This window comes from Aulonocara sp. 'chitande type north' Nkhata Bay, linkage group LG22 (genome assembly GCF_057382095.1).
Source record: "Aulonocara sp. 'chitande type north' Nkhata Bay isolate Kocher_YH1m ecotype deep benthic linkage group LG22, A_spYH_male_GT1.1, whole genome shotgun sequence".
Classification (NCBI taxonomy): Eukaryota; Metazoa; Chordata; class Actinopteri; order Cichliformes; family Cichlidae; genus Aulonocara; species Aulonocara sp. 'chitande type north' Nkhata Bay.
This window is the reverse complement of record NC_141364.1, coordinates 15,662,764-15,674,824: the sequence shown is the minus strand read 5'-3', so window position 1 is coordinate 15,674,824 and position 12,061 is coordinate 15,662,764. Positions and strand designations below refer to the sequence as shown.

The following is a 12,061-nucleotide window of genomic DNA, read 5'->3' as shown; positions in this document are numbered from 1 at the left end:
CAGTAAACAGAACTGTTGCTCATTGGATGTTTTTTCTTTTTCTCTTATTCTGTGTAAACTGATGTGTGGGAAAGTCCCAGTACATCAGAAGTTTACGAAATAGTCATCTGATACCAAAACAAAGTCACTTAAATTACATTTATTCCCCATTAGGATCCCAGTTTGAACTTCAATTCGTTGTCTTGAGATGCCTAAATGCACTGAGTTGTTGTCATGTGATCGGCTGATTAGATATTTGTGTTACTGTAAATAGTTCAGCAGGTGTACCTAATGAAGTTCCAGTGTTTTTATGTCTGATTCAGCCTAATGGCATGATGACTAAAGGCTATCATAATGATCAGGGGGGGGGGGGGGGGGGGGGGGGGGAAGGAGAAAACAAACAGAATTGTTTTTAAAGTATTTTTTTATTTAGGAAGTGAAACAAAATGCCCAGTGTTGTCTTTGTGCTTTACATGGTTTCAAACCGGCCATTTGAGGTCTCTAAAAAAAAAACCTCAGAGGAAGAATTCAAAACAAAGCAGGAAGCTCCAAACGAATTCATCATTCTCCCCTTCATCATTATCATCATCACTGCCAACATCATCATCATCATCATCATCATCATCATCATCATCACTCGTTACAGTTCTGTAGAAATAATCAGACTCCAAAGTCACATCAGTGCTTATTTACAAGGCCTCTTGCTGCAAAATAGTTAGGTTTTTATTTACTCTAAAAAAGGTGTGGTGTAGATGCGTTCACAAATATATTAAAAAAAATGACACAGCACATACTGAAAGTGTCATTTTTAACAGTATTTTGTGGTGTAGGACAACAGCCTGTGTTACATCGGCATATTTGTTGCCGTTTCTATCTTTGAATCATTGTAGTAGAAAAATGAGAAAGAGGTTATTTCTACATACAAGGCATCGTCTACCTGAATCTAAACTCTTTCATTGTGCTACTATCTTTGAAAGAAAAGGTTTTAGGTTATAATTCATAAGAGGAAGTGCTTTTATATAAGAATAGGTAAACTAGCTTGTGGCTATAGTAGGCTACAGTAGTTCATAGTAGAATCTAAGTGTTCGGCGATGCACTCTGGTGCTGAAATATTGACCAAATGTCTCCTCTTCGTTCTCAACAAAAGTCTGAATCACATCGAGAACTGCCACATTAAATTCACAACAGCCAGAGATGATGAAAAGAAAAACAACCTGAAATCAGGAAGAGCCTTTGAGTCTTCAAATGGAGTTTGGTGTTTTCATGTAAAGCCCTCGAGCAAAACTGATCTTCTGATTGGATTTAAAAAAAAATACTGAGAAGAGAGCACAATAATTGTGACCAACTTATAGGAAGAAACTCTGGCTGTGTTCAAGGACTAGTGAGGATCAAAGAGAAGCCGGTTCAGCAGCACAGCTGTTGTTTCACATCTTAAACAATTCCAATATGCTACCAAGGCAGAAGAGTGGCCACAGTTTTAACTGTTCAGGGTTTGCGTTTCGTCCATGTTTCAGCACCAGAGGTCTACAGCAGTACCTTCTACTCTCTACGATATTTTAGAATAATAATACGAGGCAGGCAGTGCATAAACCATGTACAAAAAGACCCATCCCGACCCAACCCAGAGCCCTCTGTCTAAAGGAGTAGAACCACCTGTGTGAACCCCTGGAAGCCCCAGCAGCTGCTAATACTCATACAGACACAACTGTCTATAAGATTATAATGATACCAATATAAAATTGTAACTAGGAGGCAACGTTTTCCACACTGTGTACCAAAGCAGCTGAGTTTGAAAAACAGACTCCCTGCTCACTCCAATTTGGTCTTTCTGACCGGCTGTCACAGCGGCGTCACAGTCCCTGTAAATTTAGAGCTCCAAACCCAACCCGCCATTATTTAACACTAACTTGGTTCGCTAACTCCCTGAAATGTCATTTCTCGTAACTACATAGAATAGTGGCATTTGAAGAAAAAAAAAATCAAGATGTTACAAGCAGTTATGACTCACGTGTCTTCAAAAATATCATGCATTATTGCTCTATCGGATATCAACGAAATATTGTCCAAGACAGAAATTTGTTCGGTTTTGCCTGTTATCTAAGAGGTTTGGAAAAATATCCAAAAAAGATTCATAAAATTGGCATAGATTCCATTATTAGGCTATTATTTTTTTCCTCTCTTTTTTTTTTGCATGCATTAGTTTAAATAATTAAAGTGGCTGACAAAAGTAAAAAGATATTCATTAATTAGAAAGTGTCAAATGCTTTGGCATATTTGTAACAAAAAAACAAAACAAAGTAAAGTGCAAATCCATACAAATGTAAATGCATATGTAAATAAATGCATAAATACATAAATCATAAATAGACACATCTTTTTAAAAAAAAGATAAAAACCTCAAAGATGAATGCTGTGCTTCTTGATGCAACTAAACTATTATACAACACTGGAAAAAGGTTTGACCTTTTTGAGGAAATCCAGGACATTTTTAATGTCTCCATCCCCATCCAACACTGACAAATTAAAAAATAATAATAATAATAATAATAATAACATCAGATTTAGGTTATAGCAAAACTGTTAAGGAATACCCTGGTGGCTCAGTGGGAGTTTTTAGCCATCTGATCCTGAACTGGAACTCATAACGGTCCACTGTTTGCGGTTAAGTAAGCGCATATCCCAACATTACTTAGAAGTAAAGAAAAGAGCTCTTTTGTCCACGGTTTTAAAAATACGTCATTTCTCACCACACAGGTGTACTGCCTGTACTACCACATTGTGACAGGTGTGTCTTTTCTTCACAGTTCATTGTGGTAATGTCAGAAGCCACGTATACAGACACTGTATACTGCGGGTGTCCGGTTGTATAAATAAATATCATTACAAGTATCTTGTTTACTTGCACAGGAGAAACGCTGTGTGCTTTCCTTGTTTTGATGCTTTATCTTTGTAAGCTCAGTCCAAGGTCGGTCTCAGTAAAAGCAGGACACCACATGTATCCTTAGATTATGAAGGTCTGTTTTTAGAAACGCATAAAACTTGAAAGCTCATTGAATCTCACTGGAAGAAAACCGATGATGTGATTCATGCTTGGAGATTGGAGATGAGTTGTGCTTTAGTGTCATTTCCTGGTGGATTGGGAAAACAAAAAAAATAACACAATGCTGAGGGTAGATATGGACATAAATAGATCTAGGTATCTTCAAAAATGATGAGCTAGATGTGCTGTGCTTTATTTATCTTCACAGATATTTCAAAAAGCCTCAACGGGAAGTAACTTATCGACGCAGGTGACAGTCTAAATTAGGCATTGAAAACTTTTCACTCCACTCTCAGATGAGGGAAGATAAAACAAAGGAGAGATTGGAGGGTTCTTGATAGGAACGGATGCCTTCAATCTATTTTTGTCATATACCTCGTGATTCTTGCAGAGAAAACACTCCTACCTTGTTACACTCAGATTCTGCTTTTTGGGGGAAAGAAATAAAAGTAGGGAATGAGGCCAGGAAAATTGCATGTAAACAAATTAAAACCACCCCAGTCATTCTCCCAGGGAGCTCAGAGGGGAGAACGCCCCCTTGAAACACGCCGACTCATAGTGCTTGTTCAGGTAACTCTTGAGTGCAAACGTCTTGTTGCATCGTTTGCACTTATAGTGCTTGAAGGCTGAGTGTGTCTGCATGTGAGCACGCAGGTTAGACCGGTCAGCAAACGCTTTGCCACAGTGCGCACACCCAAACGGCTTCTCCCCCGTGTGCGAGCGCATGTGGCCCTGCAGCAGCCACGGCCGGCTGAACGCTTTGCCGCACACGTCGCACTTGTGCTTGAGGTCGTGGGTCAGGAGGTGCATGGCCATCGCTGGCATGGAGACGTACACTTTCCCACATGTGGGGCACTTCTTAGCCATCTTGCTGTCTATGCTCCTGTGCGTCTGCTTGTGCCGGCTCAGGTTGGAGGATGTGGCGTAGGTTTTACCACACTCACTGCAGGTGTGCCTCTGGGCAGTTCCCCTCAGGGTTCCCGTGGTTTTCCTTCGTGATCGTCCGTCCATGATGAAAAACGCATCCACGCTGTATCCTTCACTCACAGCTGTGTCGCCGTTGATGTATCCCCCGGCTGATGACGAAACTTCGGACCGGGGACTGTCTGGCTGGTCCGAATCGCCATGGATATCACCATGGATGCCAGAATATGTGTTGTTGATGCGGCCATAGATGACCGATGAGTGGCTCGGGGAGGGTACTTTAGAGATGACTGATGAATCGCTTCCAACCACATCGTCGTAAGGATTAGGACTCAGATAATCACTGACGTAGCCTGAAGAGACAAAGAAAGAGGTAAGTCATCGTGGCAGGAGGATTGATTGGCTTGGAAATCTACACGAGTGACTGCTACAAAGCTTAAACAGAGTCAAAAGGGATATTTGAGTGCTGGCAAACCTGTCTCTAACAAAAACCTAAAGGGGCAGTTCACCACAAAATTTAAATTAAGCTTTTTCTACACTTTAGTGTTGCTTATCCACACAAATGGCTTGAGTGTGAGTTTTCCAGTTTGAGACACTGACTGTAAAACCGTCTGCTTCCTCTTGGACAACATCATACTGTTCTCGTTGTCTTGGAGCAACTTTGACCACATAATTTCCTTTGGGATTAATAAAGTATTCTGATTCTGATGATGATTAATGATTCTTTCCAGAACCTGACTCGTCAAAACACTAACAAACATTGCATTACATAGGAACTGTTTTTCTCCTTCTACTGTTTTAATCCATGAACCAAAAGAGGCAGCCAGCTAACATTTCTTCTTTTATTCTAGAATGACACATCTGAGATTGGTAAAAGGAAAATAGTTCTCTTTTTTGAGTTACTAGAAAATATTTTCTCATACAAAACTTTTTCCCAAATGTATGACTGCGTATTATGTTGCTTCAAATGTTAATCATTTTGCACCTTTTAGGTCAAAAGTGCAGAGCACAAAAATGGAAGAGATTAATATTAAGTGCCAAGTTCGTCCAACTATCCACCATGTTGTTGCAATTAGTTATAAAAAGAAAGCACCTGAGTGGTAGAAATACAAGATATGGTTCGAGTATCTATTATAGCACTCGTTACGATACTACTCAAGACCCTGAGGGCTCTGTAGAACCTATCACTACTAAGAAAATTGTTTGTTTTTTTAACTTGTATTGTATAACAGCAGGCCTCAATCACACTCGTTCATCAAAGTTCATTCATTATTAACATTTTGTCTCCAGACTACATTACATTACTGATCACACCCTGGCATCTCTAGTTTCTAAATATCAATCATACCACAATAAGGATCACATGAACCACATTCACCATGTGTTCTGCACTCCCATTATGCCCAGTATCCATAAAAGACCAAAAGGTTTCCGAGTCGATTCGAAAGAAATACCTTCACATCGGTTTTTGGAGGTGATGCAAAGCAAATGAAGGAAAAGAGAAGGAGACAGTTGTGGTATTCATAGTGGCAGTAAAATGCTTCTCAGTCCTTACAAGCAAGGAGGAGACACTTTCCCCTCAGTGGGAAATCTTTATTTTTCATTGGAGGGCTCAGTGAGCACACTTGCTCCTCATCAGCTGCACCTTTTCTGACAGGTCTGAAGCTGCACACAGTCACACCTCAGGGCTGTCAAAACCTCAACTGCTGTACAAAGAGCATCTCTATTACAGCAGCTGGGTGTGTGTGTGTGTGTGTGGGGGGGGGGGGGGGGGGGGCGTCCAGTGCATTACTCAGTGGGCGCAGTGACACTGACAGTCTCCGTCTTGAGGGAAATCGGGAAGTACACTTCACCGAGACTCACAAATTCCAAAGCAACCTGCATATTTGTGCACAACCCCTGACAAATCTGGTGAATTATTTGATGCCGCGTTATGATGCCAGCTGCTTCATTATTTCTATTATTGGCACTCAACAGGCTAAACTGTAACAGACACAAGGAGAGACTGGTAGCTAATAACCCATGGCCGCAACTCCTGTGGATTTATGCCGATCAATAGCTCTCCATTTCAATTAGCACTCTGTGAGCATTAAGACACAGACAGCAGAGGAGATACTATTGCTGGTAATATAATTTCATGATGCAGTTCTGAGAAAGGCTCAGATGTTGGTCGATAATGTGATGAGAACAACAGACAGAGGGTAGAAGGGTAGAGAAAGGGGAGTCATATTAAGGTGAGGAAGAGAGGGAGGGAGGAAGAAAGAAAAACCTAGCGGGGAGAAAGTAATGCTACGTTAAATGTGGTGATGGTGGTTGGGTGGTTTGGCAGTCCTGTACACAGCGCTCATGCTAATTTAACATTTTCGAATTTAATTAAGACCAAGTAATAGAGAGAGAAAATAGAGGGAAAGCGAGAGGGGGGGAGAAGAGGTGTGGAGTGGAGAGAGAAAATCATGAATCATAAATATTCAATCATTGCACTCTGGAAGGAAGTACTGTGTTTGTGTGTGTGCCCATGTGTGTGTGTGTGTGTGTGTCTTGTTTTATAGAGCATGAGTAAAGTTTTGAAACATGACCAAGTGCTCAGTTTGGACCCTTATAACCAGGTATGTTGACTAAGAGCAGCTGGAGTCTTGGAGATGTTGTAGAGAGTCGTAATCACTCAAACTGACAGTTTCCAGTCCTGCTACAGTCCTGGACCATAGTGGATACTCAGCAGCTGCACTGGAGGTGGTATAGCCTTGCAAGCTGCTGCAGATAAACCACCTACATCTGCTTCCCTCCCTTCTCTAACCTTGCCCTGACTCACCAGTGGCACATGCCACACCGGTGGGCATGGAGCCACTGCAGGTGGGGAAAAGTGCAATATGTGAAACTAAAGTAAATTAAGGTCCACTATAGTCAAAAGAAGATTGATTTCTCCATCTGTAGTAATTTATATTTGGCAGCACAGCTCTGTTCTGGGACCTCACCGCACTTCCATGTGCAAATATGGAAAGATGGAGGTGGGGAGAGCAGCAGCAAGACAGCAGCATACAGAACAGAGCAAGTGTCAGTGACAACAGATGTGATAAGAATTAAATTAGACGGTGGGTTTCAAAGTGGCTTGCAGATGTGCCACAACTGAGGTCTAAAGTATCATCGGCAAAGGGCCTTGAAGAAGACGTTCTCCCAAGTGTTGGCAATCAGGGAACAAAGTAAATAATCTGATGCGCATCAGAAACACTTTAGATATTTTTCCAGAAGGTCAGTTTTGCCTTAGACCTCAGAGGGTTAAATAACAACCTATGTGGGATAACCAGCTGGATGTGTAGTAGAGCAGAGTTTCGTCATCAGTTAATGTGTGCTGGCACTGAGATCACCTGATCTGCCGGGACTGCCTGCTAAGTTTTGTTGATGCTATCCTGCTGACCTTTATTCCACTAATTACTATTTACACTTTCAGTGGTTAATGATTGCTTTGAGAACGGTTTGTGGGGTTTATACACAGACGTCTTCTTCTGATAGGGGCAGTGGCAGAAGAAGTTTGAGAACCGCTGCTCTGATCAACATTGCGTTAGCAAAGATGGCACCAAATTCCAAACTCTTACTGCACAAAATGCTGTCTAGGATTTAGCGAAAAATGATGATACCGTCAGATTTTCTGAAACAGCATACTAATCCATGGTCGTGACCTGCTGGATAAGCAAGACATGGAAAGCCAATTTAGAGTCTATGATGAAAAGGGTTCATCTTTCTGGGGACAAAAAGATGGTGTTCAGTGACTGTTATCTCAATGCATCGTATAACTAATTATTTCTTGGCCACCACAGAGGGTAAATTGTCCTGCTGGTGATGTAGGGAACTATATGATCTATGACTAATTAGCAGAAATCTTTGGTCCTGCGTCCAAGGAAAGAAAGTTTGGGAGGGAGACAGACTGAAAAAGAAGTCTTTTCAAGTGAGCAAAATAACCCTATCCATTATCTACATTATCTTTGACTATTCTGTGAGTACCATATCACCTCTCCTTCACCTGTACTAACAGCCAGACTGAGCCATGCATATGTGACTGACAGGCAGAAACAAAAACAAAGCTCGCTGTCTGGTTCTAGGATACTTTTTTCTCACACAGAACCTTTTTGCACGATCCCTGCCAATTAAACATGACCATTCCCTTTCATCCCTTTTCATTTAAAGCGCTCTGACTGTGACTGTTGCTGTTGCTGCGCATCTCGGCATCAGTGTACTGTCTCTATTTGTTTTTTTGTCTCTCTCTGTCTGAGTATCTGTCTCGCTGTGTCAACTCCGTATTCATTTCAAAGTACTTTAGCAGCATTAGAGCTGATAGCTGTTCTAAATGCTTATTAAAGATTAAATACTCTGCCAAACTAGAGCCATCCCACTTTCATGTGTCTTTGAAATACCGAGAATTAGGAATGGAAAGAAAAAGAAATGGAGAGGGAGAAAGGCTGCAAGCTACAATTTAATTTTTGATCCAAACCAGCAGTAACTGACGCACACTTGTGTGCTTTGGACACTTGTAGGTCACTGACTGCTTCCTGTCTGTGTGTATGTGTGTGGGTAATGCTGTGCACTCAGCTGTGCAAGCTGCCTGGGAAATGTGCCGAGTTGACAGAAACAGTAGAGTGCGTGCGTGTGTGTGTGTGTGTGTGTGTGTGTGTGTGTGTGTGTGTGTGTGTGTGTGTGTGTGTGTGTGTGTGTGTGTGTGCAACAAGCTGTATTTGCTTCAGTCAAACTGTTGTTATATTTATAACAAGGGATAGCTTCCCTAGTCTGTACATGCTTGCCACAATGCTACTGCTGCTGCCTCTGCTGCATGTTTCTGGTTTCAGATCATCAGAACGCTTGGGATCTCTTCATCTTACATTTGACCTTGGCACAATGCGAAAACCAGCAGGCTGCACTAACTCCATTACACGCTTGTCCCCGTGCAGTGACGGTGATTTATTTTTTTTAGCTCTTTAAAGCTGCAGTCATTCTTTTTTGGCCACTAGAGGGCAGAATAAAGCAGACACACAACCCAGGCAAATTATTGACCTATAAGGGTGTTATGTGTTTTTCTAGCAAAATCTGCCACTTTATTTGCTTTACATTACTGGATGCTGAACAATGACTCTCAAAACATAAATCAAAACAATAAGCTAAAGGGGGCCAAAGGGGGATAAATGAAGCAAAAAAACACATAGCAATTTTACTCTGGGGATTTGTGACCCATTTACATAGCATATAGTAATTTTATCCAGTGTCGTATCTTTAATGTCAAGGGCATATTGACATAGATAAAAGCTCCCATCTCTGTTAAAGTGCATATGGCATGTTTTCTGTGGTTTTGCTTCCGAGATTATCAGACCAAAGCAAATGCATGACTTCTGAGTAGAAATGCTAGGTAAGTATTCCTTTTGTAAAAGATTTCCACACTTTTCCACTGAATATTTGACCCAAATACTGCTCTTTTCATTGACTTTGTATCGTATTTTCCCCGTGTACCCCAGATTATACAGTGCGTGGGAACCATTGGCAGCCAGTGTAGCTGGGCATGATTGCAGAAATCTTTGAAGGTGACTCACAGGTGCTGGAGAGAAGGCTGATTTGAATAATATAATTGGCAACAGAACAACGGTGTATCCCAATGTATGTGTGCTGCTGACATAATGCATTAACATAATCATTTAGCATGGTTTTCTGCAATGATCCTGCGCTCACTGGCTCCCTGTTGCTTCCGCCACAGTCTTTGTATGCTCCTTCGGGAAAAATATATTTTTCTGCACTAACTTGTTAATGTCAGCAACTGTTCAGAGCTGGATGTGTGTGTTTTAATGCTTTGTGTAAGAGTAAAGGCAGGGGGAGATGCGAAATCCTACAGGTACATTTAAAAACTATAACAGGTTGTAGAGGGAGTGCAAAGCAAACCTCAAATTCCATTAAGCATTCTCTCCTGTTTTCTTTAAATTATCTTTTATTCCAGATGTGACTTCCTTTCCTTGAGCATTAAAAACCATAAATAATACAGAGCAATTCAGCCTCATGAAGTGCCTATATAGAAAGCTCTTAACCTCCGACCTGACTGCAGTCAGATCCAATGTGCATCGCACATATATTACCTTATATGACCTATTTTGTATTATTATTAAACCGTCTCTTTTATTGCCCCAAGTCTCAAGAGGTTCTTATCAGACTGAGAGTGTAGGTTTCCTCTCATTTGTTTCTCTACATAAGACTATTTCATGGAACCAGAGCATTTCACCGAGTATAATTACAGTGTTGGAAATGGTATATTTTTGGGGGGGCTATGACCGAAGTTTGACCCTGTAATTCCCTTCTCCTCTTCCTTCTGAAACAGTCATGACTAATGCTTTAAATCTGAGGGTGAAAACATTCTCAGAGGGATGCATGGCAGGCTTTAAATGGGCGCCTGTCTCCGCGCGCGTGTGTGTGTGCTCGGGTGTGTTTGTGTGTGTAGGTGTGTGACTAACCTTTGTCATGATGATGGAATCGCAGACTGAGCTCTTCTCTTCGGCTGTGACCATACGAGCTCTCCAGATCGGCAGCCGAATAGTCGTCCAGCTTGACTTTCTTCACTAAGAAAGACCGAGGCATGATGGCTCCTACACTTGCACGACAAACACACGCTTTTCTATCCAACTTCAGTCTAAACTCACAACCTATCAGCTGATTTTTATTTTAACCGTGTAATTTTATTTATTTACTTTAATTCAGCCACTAAAGCTACGCTTGCTCCCTTCCGTCAAACACCTTGGAAAAGTGGAGACATGGCTTTTAAAGATCAAAGAAACCGAGCTCTCCTCGTGTGCTTCTGCATGTTTACCACACATAATATTAATATTTTTTTTTTATATTTTTTTTTTTGCGGTGGTTTGTCAAATATAGGCTATGTCTGCAAGTAATAGCCGGATCTCGTGGAGAAAGCGATCTGTTTTCATCCCATTAACTTGCCACTGGAAGACCTGTGGAGTCCTAAAGGCTGGAAAATAAAAGAATATAAGTCAGTTTCTGTATGGCTGCTCCGTTAAAAACGTCCCTCGTGCCGTGCTTAAATCCGTTGCTTCTAAAAGAAAGATTATGGTCTCGTTCTAACAAACCGCTGGTCTTCAGCAAGCGGACAGCTCCCAACAAACACTTCCTAACGTCCAGGCTCGTGCTTTCAGCACCGGACAGCTCCTCCCGTCGCGAGACTCTTCCCCCCCCCCTCTTTTTTTTGTTTTTTTTTGTTTTACACCGCGTGCCACAGCCAAACCGCTGTTGCCCCTTCAGCTCCAGAGGGAAAGGAGAGGAACAGAAAGGCGAAACGAGCAGTTTTAAGGGGTCTTTCGGCTCAAAAGTAGCAATCCAAACACAGGTGAGTCAACGACTTGACGATTTTTGACCAAAAAACCACCCCAAACAAATAAACAAACATTTGGGTGCCGCTCAAAGAAGCGGGAAGGAGTATGGCAGCAGAGTTGCAGCGCTTGGTTAAAGGTCGGGACAGTTTAGTCCAAGAAACCTCTCGAGACCTTCGCAGGACTTCAACCCCCAGCTCGAATATCACAAACTCAGCGAAAACGTCATCACAGTTCATTTAAAATAAATAAAATATTGCTCAGATTTGTTTTTAAAAACTGCGGCTGGAAGACCAGAACAGCTCTTCTCCGGTCGCTAACTCTTCGTTTCACTCTCTCCCCTCTCTCTTTCCTCCTCTCTCTCTCTCTCTCTCTCTCTCTCTCTCTCCCCACTCCTCGCGCGTGCGGAGCTGCGGCTCTCTGTAGTGCACGGGATCAGCTGTTGCGGCTTTATAGGGCGCGAGAAGGAGGGGCCAGGGGCGGTTGGGGGGGGGGGGGGGGGGCGGTTGGGGGGTGTGCTGGAGCTAAATTTTATTCATCAGGAGAAGAAAAAGAAAAAAGAAAAAAAAAGAGCATCTTGTCTTGTTGGACCAACAGCAGCGGTGCTCTGTGATAGCCGGGGAGGGTTTTATTTCGATAGTTTCTTGTGCTTGCCCGCTCTCACACTTTGATTATGACAGTGAAAGATGTTTGGATGGATGCAAGGATGGGTGGATTAGTCCATAAACTGGAAAGCAAAGATTGCGTCTATGTAGACAGGAAAGTTTTCTTTTTA

At 42.0% G+C, this 12,061-nt stretch overlaps 1 protein-coding gene across 1 annotated transcript; it reads right to left on the bottom strand.

Annotated features, from left to right (window-relative positions):
- Positions 1–416: 416 nt before the first annotated feature.
- LOC147303880 (transcriptional repressor scratch 1-like) lies at positions 417–11,683 on the bottom strand. The gene is made up of 2 exons (XM_086280555.1): positions 10,420–11,683; positions 417–4,296 (listed from the first exon to the last, which is right to left on the bottom strand). The coding sequence occupies exons 1-2, from the start codon at positions 10,541–10,543 to the stop codon at positions 3,521–3,523; spliced, it is 900 nt and encodes a 299-aa protein (XP_086136681.1). The 5' UTR covers positions 10,544–11,683; the 3' UTR covers positions 417–3,520.
- Between the last annotated feature and the right edge of the window lie 378 nt (positions 11,684–12,061).

Excerpts from the sequence above, each read along its gene's own strand:
- LOC147303880 (XM_086280555.1), bottom strand. The coding sequence starts at position 10,543 with ATGCCTCGGTCTTTCTTAGTGAAGAAAGTCAAGCTGGACGACTATTCG. Across the intron at positions 4,297-10,419 it reads ATTCCATCATCATGACAAAG|GCTACGTCAGTGATTATCTG; the intron begins GTTAGTCACACA and ends TTGTCTCTTCAG.